At 43.1% G+C, this 26,524-nt stretch overlaps 2 protein-coding genes across 2 annotated transcripts in view; both read right to left on the reverse strand.

The window, feature by feature from the left end:
• si:ch73-335l21.1 (insulin receptor substrate 1-B) overlaps positions 1-5,851 on the reverse strand; it is a 65,987-nt gene extending 60,136 nt beyond the window's left edge. Inside the window, exon 1 of the mRNA XM_012874766.3 lies at positions 4,997-5,851. Within this exon, the coding sequence (XP_012730220.2) occupies positions 4,997-5,345 (349 nt within the window). The 5' untranslated portion in view covers positions 5,346-5,851. The remainder of the gene's footprint in view (positions 1-4,996) is intronic.
• Positions 5,852-9,988: 4,137 nt separating this feature from the next.
• On the reverse strand, positions 9,989-25,745 carry agfg2 (ArfGAP with FG repeats 2; the record flags this gene model as incomplete). The annotated part of the gene is given in 14 exon segments (XM_036146411.1): positions 9,989-11,089; positions 11,212-11,282; positions 13,177-13,296; positions 13,769-13,861; positions 14,082-14,125; positions 14,243-14,315; positions 16,080-16,334; positions 17,997-18,029; positions 19,300-19,404; positions 19,491-19,611; positions 19,951-20,095; positions 21,740-21,855; positions 23,866-23,959; positions 25,498-25,745. Coding segments are annotated over 14 exon segments (1,485 nt in total). The 3' UTR covers positions 9,989-11,041.
• Positions 25,746-26,524: the final 779 nt, after the last annotated feature.

The raw sequence follows: 26,524 nt of genomic DNA on the forward strand, positions 1-26,524 counted from the left end.
GCAGACCTGATTGCTCGTTGCAGTTTGGACCCGTCCTGTTTCGGCGGCTGAGCCAAACCACACAGTGGCGGACGAGCACAGGACAGACTGTACGACGTAACGTGGAACCATAGAACGGTTTAGATCGACGCATATTCATGTGTTAGGATGGCCTAGTCAAAGTCCAGACCCAAATTTAACTTAAAATCAGATAAGCTTTAAATAATTGTTGTTTGCAGATGCTCTCCATCCAGTTTGGGTGAGACTGATAAGCAAAAGGTTTACACTCTGGACCAGGCGTGTCCAAAATGCGGACCGGGGGCCATTCGCGGCCCCTGGACTGATATTGTGTGACCCCCCCATCAGAAACTCAAGCATGACCCCAACACAGGCGGTCAATTGCAGATGGAAACTTTTTTTTATTAGTCCAGAATAACAGCAGAAAAGTTAAAATCTTCTTGCAATGTAAAATGTTATGTATAAAACAAAGTATCTGCCTATGGATAAACAGGCTTCTTGCATTTTGTTCAGTTTTAGCTTTGATAGGACGGCATCTATGCAGTAACTTTTATTGTTATTGCAGAGAATAGATTACATTTTCTAAAAATAAAAAATAAATTTGGAGCAAAGCCAAAAGGATTTTGCAAACTTGACGCTTTTCTTTTAATGAAGCAAAATGTGCAGAAAGCTTTGGAGCTAAAATCAGACGGTTTTAACTTAATAATGAATGCTTCATTTTGTGAATGCTTAGTTTAATGTTTTTTTTTGTTTTGTTTTTGGGTCCATGAGTACCTCTGAGTGGAGGATGTTGGCCCACGTGACAAAATGTTTGGACACCGCTGCCCTGGCGCTACAAACCTGGGAGACACAGAACCTGCAGCTGAAAACTTTGGCAACGCTTCACAATCCAGCACTACTTTGCCAATTATAAAACCCCAATGAAATAAGTGTGTGGTTGCGGTGTGACAATCTTGGTAAAAAAAGATGAAAAGGGATGAGTACGTGGCGTGCTCTCTTGTTTTTTGCAACCGCTCGGGAAAAAAAAGCTCTCACGGCTCGCTGAAGTTCTTTCCACGCCATCTTTTCTGCCAGAATCCAGATTAAGGGGCCGAAGGACATTTGTGGTTTTTGCCCCCCTACCCCACCTGCCCCACCCACCCCCACAAATAAACACAAACCCCAACGGTTAGCAGACGTCGCAGCATCTTCCTAGAACGTGTCCAGCCTGCCACATATTCTGCAGCTCAGCAAAAAACTCGCACCGGCTTTCTGTTTCTGTGCAGCTCTGACGAAGGAAAACCAAATAAAAAGCCAAGAGTGAGTGCCGGCTCTTATCGGGCTCCTTATCGCTACTTATGCAACGGAGCACCAGCGGGTCATGAGAGGCACCTTGAACTCGTATCTTCGGTTTGCCGAGGTTGCGTCATGCGTCCCTTCTCCGGCCCGTCTGGTCCCTGGCAAAAGGGAACAGGTGATCTGGAGCTGCTGTGACAGCTGTGTTTACACAGCGGCTGATGGACACTGTTGGGACAAATATCTACACGGGTGATGTGTTTTTGTGTCTTTTTTTCTTCCTCACCCCCCTCTCCTGCGATTTTCACACTCAACTATTCCCCATATTCGATGGATTGGTTAAAGGCCGACTAGCTTTTCTTTAGCCTACTTTAGAAATATCCCTTCCTTGCTCTGGATCAATGCCCCGTGAGATCCTGCAGCATCAGCAGGAGCGGAGGAGCATAAAACACGAGGACAGGGTGTGTTTGAGCTGTTGGGACACGGACGCAGGAAAGCTTGCACAAAGCTGAGGCCCGACTGAAGAGGGGGGGGAAAAAACACACACACAAGAAGTCTGAGAGTAAATATCTAGTGTGAAGCAGGGATGATAAGAGCTGCGGACGGGAGGGTTAAAGCCCCACATTGCTGCTCGGCTACGGAGCGCCAAAGCAGAATTAATATGTGCTTAAATAATTATTTATATGGCTCTGTATTGTAACAAAACTGAGCACATGAATTCATCCACAACTGCGTGATTAAATGTTAGAGTGCATTGTTAATGCACGTTATAGGAGAAATTAATATAGAGACATTTATTTACCTACAGCTGTTTAAGTATGCCCCTAATTGAAAGTAAGGATGCATACATTTGATAACTGCGACAAGGCAGGAAATAAAGAAATGTTTTCAAAATTGTTTACATATGTCAAAAAAAAAAAAAAAACACAATTAAGGGAATGAATGCGCATTTTATTTGCAAAAGATTATTTCTACATATTATTGTGGTAAAACATTATCCAGTTATTTATCATTTCATTAATTTGAGCTTCAAACACAAGAAATGAATGAAAAAAATTAGAAAATAGAAAATAATTTAATTTCAAAAATGTTTTTTTTTATTCAGAATTTAAATTGAATATTTAAATTTGAGTTAATAGCCACAACGTATCTAAAGCATAATGTCATTAAGTGGTACTAATAATATTTTTTGGTTCTTTGGCTGCAGTTAATCATTCCGACGGAAGCATCCGATTGGTTAACCCGCACACCGAGTTCACTTTAAACCAATCAGCCTGACTGCAGTGTGGTTAGCCCCGCCCACTGACTTTGGTGGGTTGAGGATGACAGCTAAAATACTAAAATAAAAATGTACATCTATATTTTTTTTGCTTTTTAATTGATAACGACTCATTTTAATTATCCATTAGATGTCTGGCTGGTATTCCCGGTTTCTACAACAAACTGTATTTTTCACCCCTACTTAAAGGATCTGAGTAAAATATTATAACTGTAAACGCCTCTTTATCCTGCAGGGTTCCCCAGGGTTCAGTGCTTGATCCACCGTTATTTTCATTTTATATACATAGCCTTTAAGGCATTCTGGATCTGCTTATTAATTACATGTCTGCCATATCTAGTTGTGCGTGTTTTTTTAAACCACTCCTGTGCAGTTAGCTATCTAGAATGATCCAGTGCCTCACCCTGATAAAGGACCGGCTGGCTGATAAAAACCTTTTATCTGATTTCCAGCATAACAGCAACAATGATCAGAGCTACGCCCCCTGCCTGAAATACACACATTATGTTTCTGTGTTCACCAAGGTAAATGCTCAATATTAAAGGGTGATTTTATACCCACTCTGTACTTACATGTACAATATATATTCTTAATAAAAAAATAAATAAAGGTCCATCTAGGTAGGGCATTTGCTTAGAGTTTACACTATATCACTTTATTTTATATATATATATATATCTGTGTTTTATGTTTTTATGTCCTGTAATAAGATCATTTATGGCATCTCATCTTGCACAGCGCTTTATGGCCACAGTTGTGTTCAAAATATTAGTCCAACATCACCAACCAGACCAATCACTGCTATTTACTAGTATGTGTAGCACAGTGCTAGAAAACAAACACTCATGGCATGCATGCTGCAGACTATGTGTAACATAATCATTAATTAAAAAGGGAGCTGCTCATCATAACAACAGCGTTAAATGCAATTAGCGCGGTAATTCATTCTGCGAAGAATAAGGTGTCAAACAGACCGTGTAAGGACAAAAATAGCAACTGGTTACAGTGCATTCATTTCCGAATGACCGGAGTCATTACAGGCAGAAAAGAACGACGGAGTCGGACTGAAACATTACTGAAAAGCGGGGAAAAGTGTCATGAAGAGAGCAGAAATTGATAGGACGCTCAAGCTAAATTTAAAACGGAAACCAAAAGCAGAAGGCTTTAGAAGAAGACTGACTGCCTCCACACTCCCGGTGGGTCAAAAGAACAGTTAAAGTGGTGAAGACCCAGCCGGCGATCCGCTGCAGGGGGATGAAAGGAGCTCTACTGTTACCTGTGAGGGCAGGAACTATGAGAACATGCCTCAGTGCAGCCAAGGTAGAGAAAAGACACTCCTCCACAGTCCTGTTCATGACCAAAAAAACAAAAACAAACTTGCCCTGAAGAGGCTTCAGTTTGCCAAATAATAACAATAGCTGGTCTGAAGAGAACTGGAACATTTGATGAAAGGACGAACCCCCCCAAGCACCTAATTCCTCCCCAGCCCATTGGAAAGCACGGCGGCTCAGCTATCATGATACGTGCAGATTCGTCAGACTGTGGTTTTGGGCCCATTTAACACTCTTACACGTGAAATGGTCGTATGTTGACTCGTGCTGAAGAGGAGACGGACGTCCCAGCAAGACAACGAGCCCAGGACACACCAACAGGTGAGCAGCATCTTCGAGAATCAAGAATCAGAGGACGTAGGATTTGTTATTGGAGCTGCAGGGTGACTTCCAACGAGCCGTTTTTAGGAACAACAAAGAAACACCGAAGCGTGGAGACGCATGGCCACGGTCCCGGGCTGGAATGGCCGTTCACAGAGAAAGCTTGGTGGTAATGCTCATCAGAGCAAAGCTAAATACAGCTGTAATTAAGATGTTTGATTAAACACCATTTCTCCTCCTGTTCTGCAGAGAATTAACAAGTTTGATGTGTTTTTTTTCTTCGTGTTTTTGCAACAAAAGCTGTTGTAAAAGACCTTGAGCTTTCCTTCGCTCCTCAGAACGCAGCTAATATTTAGATCCTAACCGCCTTTCTGTGAAAGTCGCTTTAGAGATGAATGACTCATTCATTCCTTCATTTTTTTGTGTGTCTGTGTGTGTGTGTGTGCGTGCGTGTCTTTCTGTGTATTAATGGCCCTTTTGGATTTCCATACTTACAGGGACATGTGTTCAGGCAAATCCAGCCAACTCCTTAAAACTGTATGTTTTAAACCCCACTTTTAAAAACAAGTCACTGGGTGGTAATCCACGCCACGCAGGCTAACTTGTTCAGCCAGGCTGCAATCCCCCTCATGTTACACCCCCCACACACCCAAAGCACCAAGAGAAACATGTCCCAAACTGCGCTGCGGAGCGCCTCTGCAGCCGCTGCCACGTTTTCCTCCCCATCCACCGCCCCAGAGCGCAGCGCAATGATCCCCCGGGCCGCTCAGCCAGCGTGTTTCTCGGCTCTTACTTTTGCAGTGCAGCTCCACCATGGCCTGGAACCACTCGTCCTGGTCCTCCTCGCTCTCCGCCGCCACGGCGAAGCTCTCCGCGCGGGTGTACAGCACGATCATGTGCTTGTTCTTGGAGTCGGCCCGCTTGTTGATGTTGAAGCACGTCTCCAGCGCCACCGCCTTCTTCGGGACGGGGGCCTTGCCGCGGAACTTCTTCTCGCTCTCGTAGTACTCCAGGCGGGCCGGACCGCGCTCCGAGGCGGCGCGCAGCACGAAGTAGCGCCGGTGCATGGACTTCTGCTTGCGGAGGTAGCCGCTCCGGCGCACGTCCTCGTTGCCGTGCGGCTCGCCCGCCTGGCCCTCCATTAGTTTGGTTCCCACCAAAAAAAAGAAATGAAAAAAAAAAGAAAAAGAAAGCAAGCGAGGTGGTCACTTGGGTTTGTTGTTGTTTTTGGTTTGTTTTTCCTCCCCCTTGCAACTTTCAGCGAGATGATTCAAACATGCTCCCAGCAGCGCAGACGCCCCCCCCCCTTCTCCTGCACATCTAGCCGGGCATGTGCGAGAGGAGAGCTAGAGGTCGATCCGGACGGCTACCGCAGGTCTGGACCCGGGTCTGTTTTTTTGGAAAGGAAGGGGGGGGGGGGACCTTGGTTTCTCTCCAGCCGACGGAGCAGCGCAAGGTTTCCACATGCGGCGCAGCTTTAAACGCGGGACTCCCCCCTCCCTTCTTCCCTTCTTGTCCTCTACTACTACCACTACTACTATCAGCGTTTCCCTGAGCGGGCTAATCCCATTTACTGCAAATCACAGAGAGCCCATGCTTCTGTCCCCCACCCCTGCTCTGCTCTGCGCTGCGAGGCTCGGCTCTCTGTGGTGGCTGTAGGCGCGTAGCGGAGCCGCTACCGTGGAGCGCCACAGTCGCTCACTTTGTGAGGAGTCCGTGGATGAGCCGCCTCGTTGTGCCGGTTCATTCACGTGAACGTTCCGCTTCGTTCCAAACGTCATAAAATTTAGAAAGAAAAGAAAAAAAAAAGACCACCGTCACGCACCGAGTAAATACAAATGCTTCTCAATGAATCATAATATTAACAAAAACATAATTTATTTCAGTACGCAGATTCATCAACTCAAACTCAACGTGTCGATTCATTGCATATGTACACGATATATTGGTGACGGTATAGTTCAGGCAGTCACCAATGTTCAGTGTGGCCGATGAAAACACAAAGTTCTCGATTTCAACATGACAAAAGACCAACGATAACAGGAATTTAACTCAGAAGTGTTACGTCACGGTCATGCCGTGGTCCGCGTAGTAACTGTGAGGATTGGTGGCATGATAGAACAGTACAGCCAGGGCCGGATTATCCAAAAGGGCCAGTGGCCCAGTGCCCAGGGACACCAACCATCGGGGGGCACCACATGACACATGCTTTAAAAATATATTTTTCAGAAATTGTTATATTATTTACTTGAAATTAAAGACCATGCATTATTCGTTTTGTGAACACTGATGTCACAATAATAATAAATGATAAATAAATCAAGATTAGGCTACATGATCTGTCACTCCCCCTCCCCAATCTGTCGTAGTTGAGTTGGTCCACAAGTACGTGCAAATGTATCGTCTTTTTTAACGCTACAGAAAATTAACCCATCACAGAAATCCCCTTGATTATGTCTGATGTTTTTGACCGGTTTTTGAGGTATAGTGCCCAGGGGCACCACATTGTCTTAACACGGGCCTGAGTACAGCAGACACCAGACACCCACAAAAGGCCGACGCAGATGCTGTTGTTCACAGAAAGCCACGCGCAAGCCTTGCAAATGGCAAAGTTTAGTGGAAGGAAAAGCTGTAAAAGAAAACACGCACAAGCAACAGGGATAACTCCAGCCTTAATGCGAATGAAAGGCAACTAAGGAGTTGGACTGGATCATAAGCAAGAGCTTTAAGAACACAGACAGACAAATTCAGGGCATAGAGCACAGTGATCGGTGCATGAGCAGTAGAATTGAACAAACTGATGTTTGAAGGGGTTGGCAGCTGATTTTTTTTTTTAGTCTCCCACATTTGTTCCCCTCAGTTTTAAGACATAATCAAGCAACCATGGACTACAGCTGTCCGTCTCATCAGTTGTGTGAAGTCCCTCCTGAGCCACAAGTGTAGTCCCAAGAGAAGAAAAATCCCAAATCCTCTTTTCAGATTCAAGTATCCATTTGAAACTTTAAATTCCAGAGTCTGGAGGAAGAGTGGAGAGGTTGCTTCAGGTTTGGTTTTTAAGTTTTCAGTCAGTGATGATTTTGGGGAACCAGGTCGTCTACTGGCGTTGGTCAACCGTTTTATCAAGTCCAATCCCAGTGCTTCTGTCTCCCACGACATCTGTTTGCAGTTCATCCGTCGTCCTGCTGGCAAGCTCCATTGAGATGCTGCTTTTATTTTCCGTCAGCATGTGGAACCTGCTCACACTGCCAAAAGTTAGAAACCAAAGCCTCTAGTGGGGTTAAAACACAACTGTTAGGGGGATATTTCTCCTCTAAAATATACCTTATGTCGATACTTCTGTAAACTAGATACTTGTGAACATGATGCATACGGCACATTGATCTCCTGTTAGTTTGCAAGAAACTTGGCGGCAGTAGGGGACGTGTTTGCCCTTTAAAGGGCTTTATATGAATATATTTAAAGACTGCTACATCGCCTATTTCTCTTGGACGTGCTAAATAATTACGTTTAATATTGACAATGCCCTCTTGTGAGTATTAATAAATGACAGAGGACTAAATATAGTGGTAACTTTAATATACATATCAAATTATTAACGCTTGGAGAATTACTCGTACATATAGTAGCCACACATGGCTACTATGTGTGCATACCTGTACATTTATAAATATCAAAACTTGACATAACTTATACAGAAGTTAGGGGCGATTTACAATAAAGAGTAAGAGGAGTCGAGTTGAGCCAAAACATCCGGATCTCGAAAAAGAGCCGGAATTCCCTTCACTACCGCCGGGCTCCGTAGTACTCCAGAACACGGTGCGTTCAGGGACTTCACCGCAGTTCTGACAACTCAACTTCCAAATTACACCACACATTAAACCGCAGGGTCTCAGCTGGGAAGGAAAAGGGGAATCTATAAAAACCCAAAATAGGAAAATATAAATGATATAAACACTTACAAAATAGACTAACCTGTAGATAAAATCAAGGGGAAAATAATCTAATATTGTATTCAATAATAATGATCCAGCTTGTAACCTACCTGCTTCAGCCCCCTGCGAGGATAAGCGGGTACAGAGTTATTTTGAGATTTTTTTTTCACAATTTTTTTTAACGAAAATTGCTCAAATAAACTCAAAATTGAGTTACATGATCTAAAAAAAAGGCGTGTTATTTTATGTGATACTTTATGTTAAGCTTTGGTAGCAATTTTAGGATTTTTACGACAGCCTTGCCCTTTGAAGTAAGCTGCCCTGTCTTTTAGTCAATTGCATATATATATATATATATATATATATATATATATATATATATATATATATATATCAAATTAGTGTTGATGATATTCCCTTCTGACAGAAATGTGGAAGCTCTACATATTTTTAGATAAGCTTACGTCTTGTTCAAATGCAACGGTACTGTACCAGCAACTCCCCTTTTTCTTCTCTAGTGTGAATCCTCTCGGAATAAAATTTTATTCATCCCTGAGGCGAAATTCCACTGTGAGAAACTCAACTTTAACAAACTAAATAAAAACAGCTCATCTGGAATACAGCACAAAGAAAGTTTAGAACAATAAAAGTTAAAGTCACATTATTGATCTCTCTGTGTAGCTCCCTGTGCACGTGCATGTGTGCTTGTACGCATTAAGAATAAATAAGCATCTGGAAAGAAGTTGTATTTTTTTATTTATTTTTTTTGCTGACTTTAGGTGAACAACCAGAAATTCCCATAACCCGTGAAGGCAGCAGCCTTTCCACTCTCCATTGTGGCGTAGGATTTCATCCTTGGCGCTTCCAGGAGGTCCATCCTGATCTATTTATTGTTAAAGAAAAACCCCTTTCTGTCTTCAGTGCAACTGTGGACATCCAGACACACGATCCAGCAACTCTTCCCAAATAAAATCACCAATCAGGGGTGAACTTTATACATATTTTATAGTTTTGTTATTTCTGACTCAGGATTACGCTGTAATAAACACAAGAATTAGACGTAAAACTGACTGTTTTCTCTGTTTATAATCGCCTCTACAGTCCTGCTACTCAGTGAAATCTACGGTCCTCTCTTTTCTATGAAATCTAACACATTAGAAAGAAAAACGAATTAAACTCCCCACAGATCCGAATAAATATTTTAAAAATACCCCAAACGGGTTCCATCTTCGTGCTGCACGCTTATGCAGTATGCATGCTGTTATGCAATATGCATCCAAAAGTAACCTTGTGCAGCAGGGCAGACGCAAAGTAACAGTCAGGCGCCCCCTGCTGTTCAGCTCTCTTACTGCCATCCGGGGGAAATAGTTGCTTTTTATAAAGGTCCAGTCACATTTTTGTGTCAAAAATATATACTTTCCTTGCCTTTAAGATCAAGAAAAAATTCAATGCTTTATTTTTTTCCCTTTTAATACTGTTTAAATATAAAAACAAAACTTTGTTATTATCGCTGAAGAGACACTAGTACAGTTGTTAGCCTTTAAGTGGATAGATGGATGTTCAACTAATAAATGGATAGATGAAAAAGTGGTGGCGATAATGGACGTAGGGGCAGATAGATGGCAACGATTAAATATAACAATACGATACTAATTATTGGGTGAATGGATATAGATATATATATATATATATATATATATATATATATATATATATATATATATATATATATATATATATATATATATATATATATATATATATATATATATATATAGTCTGTTTGAAAAGGTTTACCTGAACATGTTTCCAATATGCGTGAAGAAGAAAAATAACCACAGAAAGAGCCTCGCTATATTAAGAAGTTGATTTTATGAACATGAATACATGTCATTACAAAGACGTTAATACATGAAACTCTACTTTTTTGTTCTTTTTGGCAAAAAATAAAAGAGATTACCTTTACTTCAATTAAAAGAAGAAGAAGAAAAAAAAAATTAAAAGCATTTTGGTCCGGTATATGAAGCTGTGAAGGTTTTTATACATATCTCATGTTGAAATTTTGTTCTGTTTTTTTTTTTCTTTGAAATTCGCTTTTTTACATTCAGTAGCATCTCCTTTTAGCCCTATAAGCGCATGCAGCCTGAGAGTGAAAAACACTGATCATCACTGATCGATAATTTTGACCAAAGATTATTTAAAAAAAAAAAAAAGTGACACACACACACACACACACACACACACACACACACTCGTCTTGGGTTGAGACGCTAATTCACATGCATCAGGAGGTCGTTAAGGCTGTTAAAAAATTATTTGCAGGGACTCGCGACGACAAGTCAAAGTCTCCGTCTCTCCAGGTGAGATTCAGAAGTTTTAAAGCAGAGGACGTCCTTACCGGTGGGCTGTTTTTGCTGGGGGTGGTGCATTTCTTTTCTTTCTTTCTTTCTTTCTTTTTTTTTTTGCACTTATAAGCAGGAGATGAAAGCACAGTAGCAGCAGCAGCAACATGTATGCGCGTGATATAGTTTGTGGGTAAAATTAAAGAGGCATTGTTCTCTCGTGACTCCCACAGAGCCCTGAGGTTGCGTCTAATGTCACAGAAAAAAAAAAACACACACCCTATGACACACACACATGGATTCATTATTTCATTCGCACCTTTTTCTGTTCTTTTTCTGTCCTCCACAAACACGTAAACACAGACACGGGGGGGGGGGGGGGGGGGGAGGCAGGGAGGGATGGAGGAGGGTCCGACCCTCCCTGACCGGGTGAAAAATACTCCAGAGGCTTTGAAATGGCAGCAGCTCCTCAGGTTCACGCCTCCCTCAGTTCCCAGAGAAGTGAGGAGAGGCACTGGAGGAGGAGGAGGAGGTGGAGAAGAAACGGAGGGCGTGCGGGGGGGATCAGATGAAAGGATTTTTCGACGTCCCCCGACTGGGGTAGACATTCCCCTGCAGAATCGGAGAGAAAAGGGTGAGAAACCGCAGGAACCGCGCACCTCCCAAAGTTCTCACACACACTCTGCACCGGAGAGGCCGGATTTTCCAACTCGCTCCCCGGGCAGCAAACTCACCGTGAAAGGGTTCACAGACAGGGGCCGGGGGACTTTGGGCTGAGAGTCAGGCTCGGGGAATGAGGCGAAACCTGTGACAAAAGACAAAAAAAAACAAAACAAAAAAAAAAAAAACACGTGTTGGGTGGCGCAAATACAGAACGCTGCGTTTAGATAGCGGCCGTGTCAGTGGGGGTCCGGCGGTCGCTGGTTGGCCAACGACAAAAGACTTAGTGGAGCGAGCATGAATGTATTCTGGTGGGCTCTACGGTGAACTCATCCACATTTTGTCACTTTTTTTTTTTTTTTTTTTTGGCGGGGACTTTGTGACAGACCAACAAAAAGCAGGGGATAGCTGTCATTCTTTAACCCCCAGCAGCAGCCACGGCAGCAGCCATTTTTACTCCTGGGCACGACCAGACGCTCCATCCTCCATGCATGTCTTCGTGTTCCCTTCTCAAGCACACTGGCAAAAAGCACATGGACGCTTTCAGTTTTACAATACGAATGCACTCAAATATCAGCGGCCCACTCACAAGACACTAATGGCCCAAAACTGGTCCAGGGCCCGGTGGTGGGGAGCCCTGCATTGGAAGTTCTCATAAGGCCCATTCATACCCTACGTGTGACCTACACGTCCGTATTTCTGTCCGTACGTTCTATCCGTTGACTCCTTCATACCTCCGTCCGTTGAGGTGCGCAATAACCAATATTTCCTCTAGGTGGCAGTGCTGGGCGCCAATAATTCGTCATTGATCAAACATGGCGACGGTCTAAGACCTGATTTTGTATATTTGCTGGTTTAAAGCCCAGAATTATAACCTTCTTCGTGATTTTGTTGACATTTTGTACTACAAACTCAATAGCGCCCCCACCTTTTCTGGTAGTATTGCCCCATATTGATCCGTTTCGTCCGTAATCGTAAGCTCCCAATTTTCGTGTCAAAATACGGACGAAATCCACGGTTAGAACGTATGAAACACTCCACACGTATCCGTATCCGTCTTTTACGTGAGTTATGAATGGGCCTTTAGACCTGACACTGAGGATCACTTTCCAGCAGGGCAACTAGAACGGCCTAGTCAAAGTCCAGACCTAAATCGGCTGACTTGATATTTACACTCGGTTGAACATTTTTCCAGACTGGATATGTGGACATGGCTGAATGATGCGCATTAACACGTTGGACTGGACCAAAATCCGGCTGCACGGAGGCTTCGACACCAAATTGACCCAAATAAAAGGCCTAACCAAAGTGCATTCAGGAAGCTAGAGCAAGGTTTAAGTTCATCTATGTTCCCCTGAGGAACAATTCAGAACTTCATAAATAAACCAAAAATGATTCACCCCAGCGACAGATTTGGATTTAAAGTAATCTTTTAATCTGGCCAGCATGATCTGATCTAAATCTGTGGTAAAGAGCGAAAGATTAGGGTGATGGCAAGGAGGCTGTCCAAGCTTAAAGACTCAAAGCTGATTATGCTCGTATAATATAGCAAATTTATGCTTTTAATTGTGGGAAAATTGGATATTTATAACTTTTCGACATCATAGAACAACAGAGTTTTTTCTTGCAAATATGTGAAATTTATGCAACTATTTATTTTATTTTATTTAAAATGGCCCTAATACAATATCTTTTTTAGAGGGTTGGGGGATTATAATGAAAGAGTAATGATATTAGGTGTACAAGAATAAAGAACATTATGAAAATAAAGTCGTATACCACAATAAAGATATAATTTTACCAGAAAACAATAAAAATCACACAACCATCTAAACAATCGCTTCAATGCCCTGATAATTATAATAATTTGATTAGGGTTTTCATTAAATTACTGTTTTACTCTCGTAATTTCCAAACACAAAACAAGGTAATATTTTCAAGAACTTTTCTTTGCCTGGGAAATAAATTCATCATCTCCCTAAATAAAACACCTCTCAGCAAATAAGATGCAGGACTAGGACAAATAAAATCAATCTTACCATTGGTTTCTTGATTGGTGGCCGACTCGTGGTGAAATGCATTCTGGGTGGCGGGAGCCGGGAAGGAAGCGGACGGAGGGAAAACGGAGGTGGGCGAAGTGACAAACGCACCCGAGTCACCTGAAGGGAAGAGCCACCCAAATCAGACGCACAAGATATTATTATTATTATTATTATTATTATTAATTTATTTATTTATTTTAATTTTTTCAGCTGGTATCAGGTGAGGAGGGGACGTCAGAGAGCTGCTTTCACTTTTCGTTTCTATGCTGAACGGAGAAGCAACAGGAGTGTGAAGATGCTAAGATAAAGTCATTTTCACTCATTACTATTATTTTCACTTGATGCTTCCAATTTAGGATTATTTTTTTCTCTAAATGTATAGTTATCCTGCCTGTTTTAAGTTTCATGTAACAAACCTACATCTAGCTGGATCTTAACAGGTGGAGTGGACTAACGGCACACAGTGGAGTGGAAATGCTTTAAAGCAGCACTAATTTCTTCATAGATTGCCTCTAAGCAGCCAGACTGTCAGTTTTCACGTCTTTTTTTTTTTTTTTTTTTTTTTTTTTACTGACAAAACGAGGCTTACCTCCTGAGGCGCTGCTGAAAGGGTTACTGGGGGAGAGGGCAACAGGCTGCTGGGAAGCCGACCCGGCGATGGAGCTGAATGGGTTGGGGAAATCTGAGACGCACCAGGAGAACAGGAGGAGGAAGTGGGGGGGAGAAGAAGACAGGGAGATAATTAACCATGCGCTGGGTTAACAGGGCAGATTCCTGCCATTCAGACTGAGTCTAATGAGCGGCGCTGGGCGGCTCCTTTAAGAGGAAAAGGGGGTGAATGTAGATGCACCGCAGCCCGGCGGGTAGGGAAGGGATCGATGGAGCTTGTGGTCTGTACTCACTTCCAAAAGATTGGGAGCTGGAAACGGCATCGACTCCAGGGGAGCTGGGGGCAGAAAAAAAAAAAAAAAAAAAAAAACAAGCCCTATGAATCGAGTCTGACCTTTAAAAAGGGCTCGGCGTATTACATCATGTTAATATAAAGCTGTTTTCCTATCCATACCTGGCAGGAGTGGAGCTGGACGAGAGCCTGCTGCCAAAGATAGAGCTGTACTGTGGGGGACCACTAGCTGGAGCTGCAGGCAAGCATTTCACAGAAAATAAAATAAAAAAAAATGCAACATTACATGACCCCAGGCCTGTAATTAACCCTAAATTAATAGATCAAGTGCTACGATTACCTTAAGATGCCAGTAAAAGTCTGACAAAGTGCTCAAGCTGTGGTGTAAGTCATCGGGGAAGACAAGAATTAACCAAAAAAAATAAAAAAAATAATAATAATAACTTCTGTGTTCTGCCTGATATAGATCAAATTGAGCTGGAGCAGAAAATCAATAACCACCTCCCCTGCCGGGCAGAGGAGGCTGTGATGGAGCTGGAAAACAACAACAAGGCTTCTTGTGGGAAGCCCCAGGGCTCCTCACATGCCCCACATCCATTAAAGCAGCCAGCTTGGTATTTAGATACGCAGAGCCGATCACTTTAAAACCAGCCAACGGGGTCCTTAGACCCCAACCGTGTGGGATCTGGAGTAAGACACAATGAGCAGAAATCAGCTGCTTACTAAGTCTTGGCTTTTGGAGTGTAACAGCATTACGCAACCGAGCTGGGTTGGCCACGAAAATCTGGATCACATAGGCTGCCCCTGTTTCAGAGTCCTGATCAAAACACCGTATTACCCAGAATTACTACGGCCACACCCTGCCCGATTACTACAAGAACCGCTAGATTGAGAAATGACCTAAACAGGACGTCTCTGGCAACATCAAGTGGGGTAAACGTTCACAAAAAGCCACACGTATTTCCCCCAGTCTAAGAAAATAATCCAGGATTTAATCTATCCATCAGTCAGTAAAGTTTCAGTAAATCATTTCGAAGACTTTGGGACTCCAGTGAGCCACAGTGAGCGTCCGTAAAATGAGAAAACATGGGGCAGTAGTGAACCCGGGGGTCACAAGAGAATCCAGAACCACGTCTAAAGCTCTGCAGGCGTCAGAGTTCATGATTGGACAATCAGAAAGAGACGGGGACAAAAAGGGGCATCCAGGAGAGTAAAGCTAACTCTGCATGATTAGCATCACACTGACAGTCAAACATGGGGGTGGTGGTGTGATGGTCCGGTGTCGCTTTGCTGCTGAAGGACAATAGCAAGTCCTCCTCCGAACGGCTGACAACCTCCTCGCCTTTAGAATCCGCCTTAAAATGTGATTGAGATGCCGTGATAAAAACTAAAACAGACTGCTCATGCTCGAAATCCCTCCCGTTTGGCCGAATTAAAACAATTCTGCCAAGAGGAGTGAGCCGATATTCCTCCTTGGTGGTTTTAAACACTTGTTTCCAGTCATTGCAAATGTTGGATGGCAGCTGTTGCAGCCAAGGGTACAACCTGTTGTTAGGTTTGGGACTAATTACCTTTACCACAGGTTGGTTTGCATAGCTTTTTTTCCCCCTTAATAAATGAAGCAAAATTAAATATTATAGTCATTTTCAAAATGTATTCAAAATAAACAAATGTTTATTTATTTATATATATATATATATATATATATATATATATATATATATTAACCTTTATGTGTTTTTGCTGCTGGTAGACCTGAATGTCCCACTGTGGGACAATAAAGGATATTTCTAAATTATATACGTTTGGGGTCTGTATATTAGCCGTAAAAGGAGTCAGAATCCTTTGCGGATTCTCTAAAGTAGCCTCGATCAATAGTACCGAGGCTTTTAAAGGGTTATGCAACACTTTTCTTTGGACTTTGGCCTCCTGATGTGAACTGTTCCCCCGTATTTGTTTTTTTAGGATTACAAAACACTGAGTGACAAACACTGGTTACCTGCAGCCAGAGATGTTTCCGAAAAGACACAGTCGAGCTGCGACAGGGCAGCGTACTTGTCCTGGTTGCTGGAGGTGCTGACCGGCGGTGTCGTCTGGCTGACGCTGACTGGCTGCTGCTGCTGCTGCTGTGGCTGGGACAAAGACTGGGGAAGGGACTGCTGCTGAGGATGGCTCAGACCTCCAAAGTCCACACTTAGAGACTTTGGGAAGGCTCTGAAGGGCCCTGTAACCCCTGAGACTGACACCGTACGACCTGGGAGGGAGGAGACAAGAGCCAATGATGGTGAACGCCAACCTTTGGTAATCTCAAACAACAGGATGACCACACATCAAAATAACCTAAATACACACAGTCATGGGAAAAATAACGTTTTCATGACTGTCACTGGAAAAACTACGTACACCCGTGCAGCTTAAATATTAAAAATAGGACTTATATGACAATCTTTTTTTCATTGTCGTCTTCATTGCTTAATGTCACCTTGTGAAGTATTTGCATTTTTTTTTTCTAACCCCTGCGGCTTCCTTTTTTTGATACCTTCCTTTACACTGATATGCTCTCAGCTCGTTGTGCAGAAGGTCCAAGCAGAAGCAAATAATCTCACGCTAAATTGACATTTTCACGCTGTGAAGATAGCCGTCTGCTTCGGCTTGGCGCGCGGGGAATGCAGCACAAAAACGGTTATCAGTTTTAACTAAAATGAAAACGTGCAGCAGAAAGCACAACAGGAACTTTTAAAAAAGCAACGGCTAGAGTCTAAGAATAACCTGCACGTAGCGGCCAGCAGCAGTTAGCCACAAAGCATGCTGGTATCAGCTGCTGCTTGCAAGAGGGACCAAAATCTCCCCCCCCGCCCCCCCCACCCCGCTGTCAGCTGATGAGCCAGAGACAGAGACCAGACTTGACCTGATTCAGATAATCCACTGATACAAGCCAAGCGGCACTCATGCTGCATGTTTCCAGGCTGCGATGTCGTCTCTAAAATGTGTTTTGCGACGCTTCACCTCGGCCCTATCTCTGCAGGCATACCTGAACTTCTAAGAATACTCGCTCGGAACGGGATTACAGCTGCGCCCCACATAGTTTTTCCGAGTGCCTCGACACCAACGTGCTGCGAAACATCAGCGGGCCTTGTGCTGACGAAGGCTGCAGCGGCAGGAGACACGGCCCAAAAATAGCCCCGCTTTAAAACTTGCTCTATTCCCTCGGTGGGAACTGTGAGCGAACGCGTCTCCTTGACCCTCGCGGCCCTCAGACCTAAGCTGTGAAGCGACAAACCTGACTGATGAAGAAAATGACTGACCCCAATTTCAGTCGGCGACGCTCAGCAGCCGTGATTTAGATAGCTAAAAAGGAGCGAGTACGTTAAAGCTCTTCTGCTGTTTCATATAGTGTCTTAGAAAAAGCAGCACAGGAACCTCTCTAAAGTCTGTCTGTACAACCACAAACTGATGCAATCTGCAGGGAGTATATTCGATAAACCAACGTAAAATGGAAAACTATCTTGAAGTGGAAGTTAAATGACGCATGGTTTTCAAATTGGTTTAAAAAAACTAAATCTGAAAAGTGTGTTGTGCGTTTGTATTCTGCCCCCGTTGGGTCTGATGCGTCTGAATAAAAAAAAAAATAGCACCGAAAAGTGGTTTAATAAAATAATTTTCCTTCTACTTGGTATTTAGCCACCACTTTCTGCTGGTTTGTCACATAACATCCCGAGAAAATACATTAAACTTTGTAGTTGTAATGTGGCAAAATCTTAAAACAAGAGGTTTTAATAGTTTTGTTAATGTACATGCATGATGTAAGGCACGGCAAGCACCGACACATAGGCCTATCTATTATGAATGATACAGAGTGGAAGCACTTATCGATTCCAGCCATTCAGCACAAACTGGAAAAAGCATTAAGTCTTACCTAAAGTGAAGTGGTTTTTGAACGAGCTACTGGCTATGAGGTAGAAGGAAAGTGCAGAGAAACAGCAGATAGACACAGAGAGGGGAAAAGAGACAGGAAAACGTCACTCATGTCAGATCACGCCATCTTCCCCGCTGCTTCCTGACGACTTCTGGTTTTAAGATGCATAAAAAAGCTAACCATGAACAAAAAAAATCAAAAGATAGCATACACTGTGTCCCCAGACAGTACTGCTATGTTCAAGATGTTCACTCATTTACTATGTTATGTTATATTATGGTATATATTAAGTTTAGTACTTTAACTGCAGACACCTTGTAACTAACATAAAATACCATGACACTGGCAGTACATTTTAAGACACAACGTTAAACGTCACACTTTTGCATTAGCTCAAAACCGTAGAAGCTGCGGCTTTTCGAAATCTCCGTATTTAGCTATAAGAAGCTTAAACATTTTCTATACCAAATAACTTTTTTCAGGACCCGTTCTTACAGAAGCAACAGCTTAGTTGAAATGCAGCTTGGTTTTTATGTTGTAATTTGCTACAATAGGCTATTTACAGCCGAGGCCTCAGATCACAGATTTGGCACGCACTTTTTAAAAAAAAAAAAAGCTTTAAAATCTTCTGACCTTGGGGGACAAGGAGACGGGCTGCTCAACATGTGATATATGGAGGGAACTCGTGTGCTCGGGCCTTATCAAAAAGTCCAGAAAAAGCATCTGAATTTCACAGTGAATTCGTTTTGCATTAGCATGCTAGCAGCAGCGTTAGCTACCATGCTAATGTTAATGTTGCCAACCTTACAAAATATAAACACATTTACTGTCTATAGACAACACACATATTTCAAAGTCAGAAACATCACAAATCTAATATTTAAATAGCTTACATACTAAACCTTACTTTAATTAAGTAACATTAATTTGCCAACGTGCTAAAGCAATGCTAGTCAATACTTGCAGTTTGCTAAACTTGGCAATATGAACGTTAACATTGGCATTAGCTGACAGGCTAATGTTGATGTTATTGCTGGTCTGTTGCAAAAAAGAAAATACACAGGAGTTTATGGTTTGTGCAAAAGTTCAGAGGAACACTTTTTTACAGTAAATGAGTGAACACTTATCTATGTTTTCACGCGTTCAATCACAGAAAAGAAATCCCACCTCGCAAATATCCCATCGATTTAACACTGTTACACTTACTGTACAAAAACCAGTAAGGGTGAATACTTTTTTTTATGACAGTAAAGCCTAATTTAACGCCATACATTTTCTAGAGAAGAAGGAAACCAAAGCCCACCTGAGGGTCGTGGTAGGGCGGGGAATGAGGGGCCGTGGCTCTGACCCCCCAGCGCTGACGACAGGGAGCCGGGTCGCTGTCTCTCTATGCCACACAGTGTGGAATCTGGATCACAGAAAAAAACAAAAAACATGCGATACAACCTCATCCCACCAACATCTAATCCACCAAAAGGAGGATCAACGGCTGACCTTTCAGAGGGGGATCTCGAAAGCTCTGTGAGCGCGAAGGTCTGGCCGTGAAGGCGTCGGTCCGGATGTCGGCGGGCGAGATGGTGGGAGCTCGGTCCCATGACGGCAGCTGGGACTGAGACTGGAGGACAGGAGATAAAAGAGGTAAAGGGAATAAGGGATTGAAACGAAAAAGACAGACGGGGTTATTCTGTTTCATCATTTCTCAATAATTGATACGCAGAGCCTTTTGAAGTCGACTCTACCTGGCCCTCCGACTGCCCAATCTATCAGCCTCTCTGCTGCAGATGAATTCAGGTCATCTTTTTACCTGCTGTTCTCTTTTCTTTTCTGCTTCTCTCTGAATAAGCTGCCTCCTTTCATTTCCTCTTTTCAATGTGTCTTTCACTTCTGCGCTGCCTTTCTGTCATCGATTCCCCACAGCCATCTCCATCCACTTAATGTGTTTCTCGATTCTTACCAGCGGCCTTGCAGATCTGGCATTAGGGGGCAAATTATGGGAGGGGCCCTGGCTCGATAATGGACCGTGGGAGGAGGGCACGGCCTGGACGTTGGGACTCCAGGGACCCTCCATGTCCCTCCGGTTCTTGCTTTTGGAAAAATGCCTGTAAAAATGACAGGGCAAAAAGTCAGTTTGTGTCACTAAATGGTCTCGTGCGAAGCTTAGCTACAACCTTACATTACGATTTAGAGAACACTAACAACCAAAGTACAGAACAAAAGCAGCTTTATTTCAGAGGCACAAAACTGAATGTAAAACTCAGCCCTGGAAACTGCTCATTTAGCATCAGCTTAAAATTCACACATATCTGCCACATAATTACAGGCCAGCAAATTTTCAACAAATTTTCCTTGAACATAAACTGAAAATATTCCCTAAAGGGCAAAAAAAAATCATCTTATTTAAGAGTAAGAAAACAACCTTTTCCTCCCTTCTTAACAGGAATGTGAACTTATTGGCAACACAAAAAAGAAGGGTGGACATACAACGCTATAAAGATCTATGCAGGAAACATGGATGAGCTCCTGGGAAGTAAACACCTGTACGAAGCACAGATGTCTCCTTCTCCATCCAAACAGTCCCTCCGCTTAAAATATTGCTTTATTAATCTTAACAAAAATGTATTGATGTCTTAGATTTACGCAGAGCAACAACCCAAACCTGAGAGATGAGAACACACCCCAGTTTATCCCATGGATAATACAAAGCAGGGAGTAAACAGCCAGACCATGGCAACAACTGCAGCTTTTGGTTGAGCACATAAAGTTTAACACGCAGGAAAATGCTCTCTTTTACAGATGAGGATTTCTAGCTGCACTGTTGGTTTCCTCTGTGTCTGAACCAAATAAAGAAACAAACATTTGCCTGCTGCGGACATCTTAGTATTTGATCATCAGATAGGGAACCTATGTTTCCGGCTTTAAAAGAGAACATTATCTGCAATTTAAAAAAAAAACACAAAGAGCATTGACGAAATAGCACGATTTTTAACAATTTCCTCTAGCTTTTTCCATGCAGATAACCAGTGGTGGAGAAAGTACTCATACAATGTACTTAAGTAAAAGTACAAATACACAGACAAAAATTTACTCAAGTAAAAGTCAAAGTACCACATTATTATTTTACTTAAGTAAAAGTAAGAAAGTACAAGCTTTTAAAACTACTTAAGTATTAAAAGTAAAAGTACTTGCCAACCATAATACCTAACTGCTTATATAATGTCATTAAGTGTACCTATCGTATTTAGTTTTAATAAATCAGTAATGTACCATTTTAATGAGCAATGCTGCAGATAAAGCATGTTTTTATTGTGTTTACCCCCTGTGACAGTTTAGATTTAGATATTTTATGTTATGCATCAGAATTCTGCTCTCTCCATTGGATACTTTCAAACTAATGAACAAATCAAAAAACCGAAATGCGTCTTGGATGTAACGAGTAACGAAACGCTGTATAGAAATGCAGTGAAGTAGAAAGTACAGATACTTACTGTTAAATGTAGTGGAGTAAAAGTAGAAAGTATCCATTATTAAATCTACTTAAGTAAAGTACAGATACACTGAAATTGTACTTAAGTACAGTAACGAAGTACTTGTACTTCGTTACTTGTACTTCGTTACTTCCCACCACTGCAGATAACTTACTTAATATCAGGTTAATAAGACAATCATCACACCAGGCAAATGCTTCATCTACCCCTGTGCCTCTGAAACGGCCAGGTATTTTAAAAGTCGTGCAGAACTCTCACCATTTTTTCTTCTCGTATTTGTCCTGAAGAAACTCTTTGAACTTCTGAGGATCCTTCAAGTCGGGGCAGCCGTCGGCCTTCGGGTCAAACACGCACAGCCAGGTTCTTCGACCGACCTCAACACACAGACACAGATTTCAAATGTAAAACAAAAACCACACAGGGCAGCGTTAGATTTAACTGAGGAGGGACGGTTATTTTCTAAATGCTGGAGTTCAAGATCATACCATAGCCCCCATTCATTTTAGACATTTAATGACATAGAAGTCTTAGAAAAACAAAACAAAAAAAGATTTTCTCATCAGTGATTCATCTGGCGCAAGAGTCAGAGTCGGGCGAACAACACTGCCCTGTGAGTCATGGCTGGCTAGATCACTCTGAGGGGATGATGACGAGAGCAATCTTGACCCCACACACCTCTGCTTCAGTGCACACGAAGCTCGGCTCGGAAGCACACACGGCTCTGGATTAACCACCCAGCGGATCAGTACGCGGTCATGCCGAAAGCCCGACATACTTCATTCATCATCTGTGTCGTGTAACCAATCCCTGTGGCTCCCACAGTCCACGCTGTGGGAGGACCTCTCCCTCCGTTTCTACTGGATCGTGTCTTTCCGCCGAAAATATGTTGCAGAATTATCAAAGCGTGATTATGCAAACTGACCTGGAGGATTAAAACACTTGTTAAATAGGCTGCACATAGGCTGTGGACTGTGGTCATTGCGTTCTAGCTGCAGCTCCACAGACGAGATTTACAGCTGATAAATAAATAAACCCCATAGCTGAATTACACTAAACAAATAAATACATTTTGCTTGGTGATTGATTGATTGGTGCAAAGATGCACTAAGCAAGACTTTCCTGGCCAATGCAGGTGTCTGGCGAGTTGACTGACGCATCTCTAATATAAGTGTGTAAATGACTGATAACATTATAAAATGATTCATTCAATCTAAAGTTTTCCTTAAGTGTAAACATTGCTGCATACATTTCTGTGCCAACAGCCTCCTGACTTTATTAATTATCCACGCTGGGGCACCAGTGAGCAGCCCAGCGCTGCGGCGGCTGTGCAGACAGAGAAGGATTGTATAACAGCTTCCTGTCAATCACACAGAAACTGACACATCTCAACGGACAGTCTGTGGTGCACTGCCAGTCCTCTGGGGTCTCGCTGTGTGTGCAGCGGAGCAGATCTGTAAACACGATCGCTACGAGACACCCGAAAGGTCCCCGGCTCCAGGCTCTCACAGAAAAAACATGGCGGCTATAGAGCTTCAGCAAGCTAAATCTGACACGACATCGCATCAATGTTTGGTTGTTCTGCCGCTGATTTTACTGCCGCCGGCAGTGATTGATAAGGTCGAGCTGTTCTTTGAAGCGTTATTAGGAAACAAAGATTTGCTGATCAATCTGCTGGATTTAGAAATTCTTGTACATGTTGACATTGGACTCCTAAATGTTGGCCCCTAGTTGAGCTCTTTGTGTTTTAAAAAAAATGGTCACATCCAGTCACCTGCTGAGCAATCAGTGCATTTCCAATAAAAAATAACCCTCACATCGCTTTCATAAACAGCTGCTGGACTGGTTGTTGTTTCAGCATTCCCAATTATGCAAAACATGCAGTAATGATATGAAAATAAAACCCCGTATTTTCCAAAGAGGGGTAATCGGACACTCTTAAATTGCATGAGTTTTGTGGGATTAAAATAACTCATCCATTTTGGGTCTTTACACAACATGCACTCATCAGCAGCATCGTTTGTCTAGAAAGCCCAGCTTACAGAACTGGTTTAATGGAGGACCTAAAGCAACGTTTCATATTCTACAAAAAGAATGTTTTACAAAACATCCATCGACTGTTTTTCCCTTATCCAAAATCTGATGAGAGGGGCAACAGGTCCAGGAGTGAAATCCAGTCATCCCGCTCCCCAGAAACCAACTGCAGCTCATTCTGGAGGCGTCCCACACACAGAGGGCATATACAGGTCCTCCAGAGAGTTCTGGGTGAATCCCGACGAATAATAAAATAAAACAGCAACCTACTGGCTCCATCTGGCCAATAATCTGGTCGATAAAACAAGACCAAACTCAATTAAGAGGTGATCAGACATCAGCGCGTCACTTACCTCGTTGCCGTGGTTCTGGAGGAATTCCACTTCCTGTTGGGAGAACGTTGTCATGGAGATGGACTTGACTCTGTGGGGAGGGTTGAGGCCTCTCCTGGGATGCAGAGGAGAGACGGAAAAGTAACAAAAATATATATATATATATATATATATATATATATATATATATATATATATATATATATATATATATATATATATATACAGATATAATGTCAAACAGGCAAACGGTGAGGGTTTGAAGTGAGCATACACGTCCGGGACAGTCTACAGGTGCATCGCAGTAAACTAGTAGGTTGTCAAAAAGTTGATTTCTCTCAGCAATTCTACCCAAAAAGCAAAAATCATAGATTTTTAATCGATCATTACACAGAGAATGGTGTGAAATGGTGCTGGACAGTCTAGTTATTTTTCCCTCCTTAGCCCTCCTTGGCCCCCAAAATACCGATTCCAGCCACAGCGCACACCTCAAACCACAGGTGTTCAAACTGTGGCGCGGGGGCCATTTCTGGCCCTTGGAATTATCTTCAGCGGCCCCCTGACTGCAGTTAAAAAAAAAAAAAAAAAAAAAAATCGCAGAAATTGTTCACCTTTTTTATTAAGCCAAACATCCTTTTTTCAGACCTACAATAATACGCAATTTTCTGATAGAATAATTCAATATTAAATTATTTTTGCATTTTTGAACGTTTGGACACCACTGCTTTAAACCCTTCAGTGAGATTTAATCCATGATCCTCCCAAAGCTAAGTACCTTCATCCTGCCCCACTTTTTTTTTCCTTCCACTAAACTTTCCATTGATACGCCTGGGATTAAACCTACCTGTATGACTTTTGCTTTTTGAATCTAGTCGCTGTAACAAACGAATTACCCAAAGACATTCTAATGAACCGAGAAGCACCTGTACTCAGATAAATAGCAGGTGGGAGGGGGAAAACATCTGACACTTTGGGAACGGACTTGTTTAAAAGGTGTCTCGGTGTGTAAAAGAGAGAGATAGAGAGCAAGGGGTGGGGGGGGGGGGGGGGGGAGCATATGTTTTCGGTAACCAGAGCCTCCTACTTTCTCCATGCTGGGGGACACAAAGTGGAACACTGCTGTGCGAGATTGCGCAATAACTAACAACCCGTCTTCCTGTGGAGTGCAGGGGACTGATCATGCAGGACAAACTGTGAAACTACACACACACGTTCACGCCCACATTTGAGGAGGATCCCGGAGAGGCAGAAGAGTGTGTCCAAACCTGCACCGTGGCGGTATTAAAGCTGGAAAATGACCAACTAGCGCCCTGTCGTTTTTATGAAGCTGCTGGGGAGGGGGACAGGCAGAAGGGGAGACATAGGCAGACACTGCGTAAATTAATGTGCGCACTCACATCACCACCACCATCATCATCATCATCATCATCCAGGGCTGCTGCACCAACACCCGCCTGTTAATGTTGGGCTGGAAGGGGGGGACCGGGAGAGGAAGGGGTAAAGGGGGGGGGGGGGGGCATAAAATAATACCCTGCTCTGCACATATGAGTCTGGGTGGTGCGCGGTGCAATCTCAGGCCTGGTTAGTTTTACTCCATCGCTCATGTCTGCGTCTGTTTAGTCCTGAGCGTGCAGCTCTGGCTCGGTTACTCACAGCATTCCGGAGCACGACGTGCAGACGAAGCTGCCCACCGTGATGTCGGTGTATGTCACCCCGGGCTGGTTGCACTCGAAGCAGTGCTTGTTTACCCCAGACTGGGCCAGCTCCCGGACCTTGCGGGAGCAGATCTCCTGGTTGTCCCGGTGCTTTCGGTTCGACATGGTTCTGTATGTGGCCGGTGCCTGCGGAGACAGGCTGGGAGCGGTGTGAGAACGCCTCCTTCCTCCCTCCTCCTCCTCCTCCTCCTCCTCCTCCTCCTCCTCCTGCTGGAGCCCCTCCGATCAGTGCGCGGAGCGCCTCACGCCCCGCATTATTGTAGAAAAGGCTTTTCTGCGGCTTCGCCCCGCAGCAAGGCTCCACACGCAGCGCAGGAGCGTCAAGTTGGCCAGAAGAGGCAGCGAAACGCGCCGGAAGCGCCGCAGATTTATTTCAGAATAAAACCCGACAACAGGTGGCGCTTTTAGCGCTCTTGTGCGTTAAAATATTTCTTAAAATATTTTTTGAAATGTTTTGCTCTCGTAATGATACAAAACAAGCTAAAATGGTGTTGAAATGTTTGCTACTTTTAAATCAATTTTTTAAAGATATTTAATTTTTTGAAAACTGTCATTAATTTACTATAACACACACTCATCCATAGCCTGATGCGCTTATCTTTGCCTGGTCGCAGCGGGGTGTGGTGCCAATCTCCAGCGGTCATTGGGAGGTCACTGGATCAGCCTTTCCCCACTTGAGGAGTAAAACAAAGATCAGATCAATCAATCCTGTCACTTTTGAGGATGCAGAGATCCTCATTCTTCAAGATTAGATTATGGCGATGCTCCTTTTTTTATCAGGGTTACCAAGGAAGACTCCTGGAGGCCTTCAGGATGCACAGAATACAACAATATAAATGTTTCCCCGGATCTGGAAGCTCTGCACTGGCTTCCAGCTGGAGGAGATCATAACATACTGCATTTAACATGGTATAAAATAGTAAAGGTATTGCGACTGTAGTTGTCCAAGCTGGTGATTCTATACT

Source organism: Fundulus heteroclitus, chromosome 14 (assembly GCF_011125445.2).
Source record: "Fundulus heteroclitus isolate FHET01 chromosome 14, MU-UCD_Fhet_4.1, whole genome shotgun sequence".
NCBI classification, from domain to species: domain Eukaryota; kingdom Metazoa; phylum Chordata; class Actinopteri; order Cyprinodontiformes; family Fundulidae; genus Fundulus; species Fundulus heteroclitus.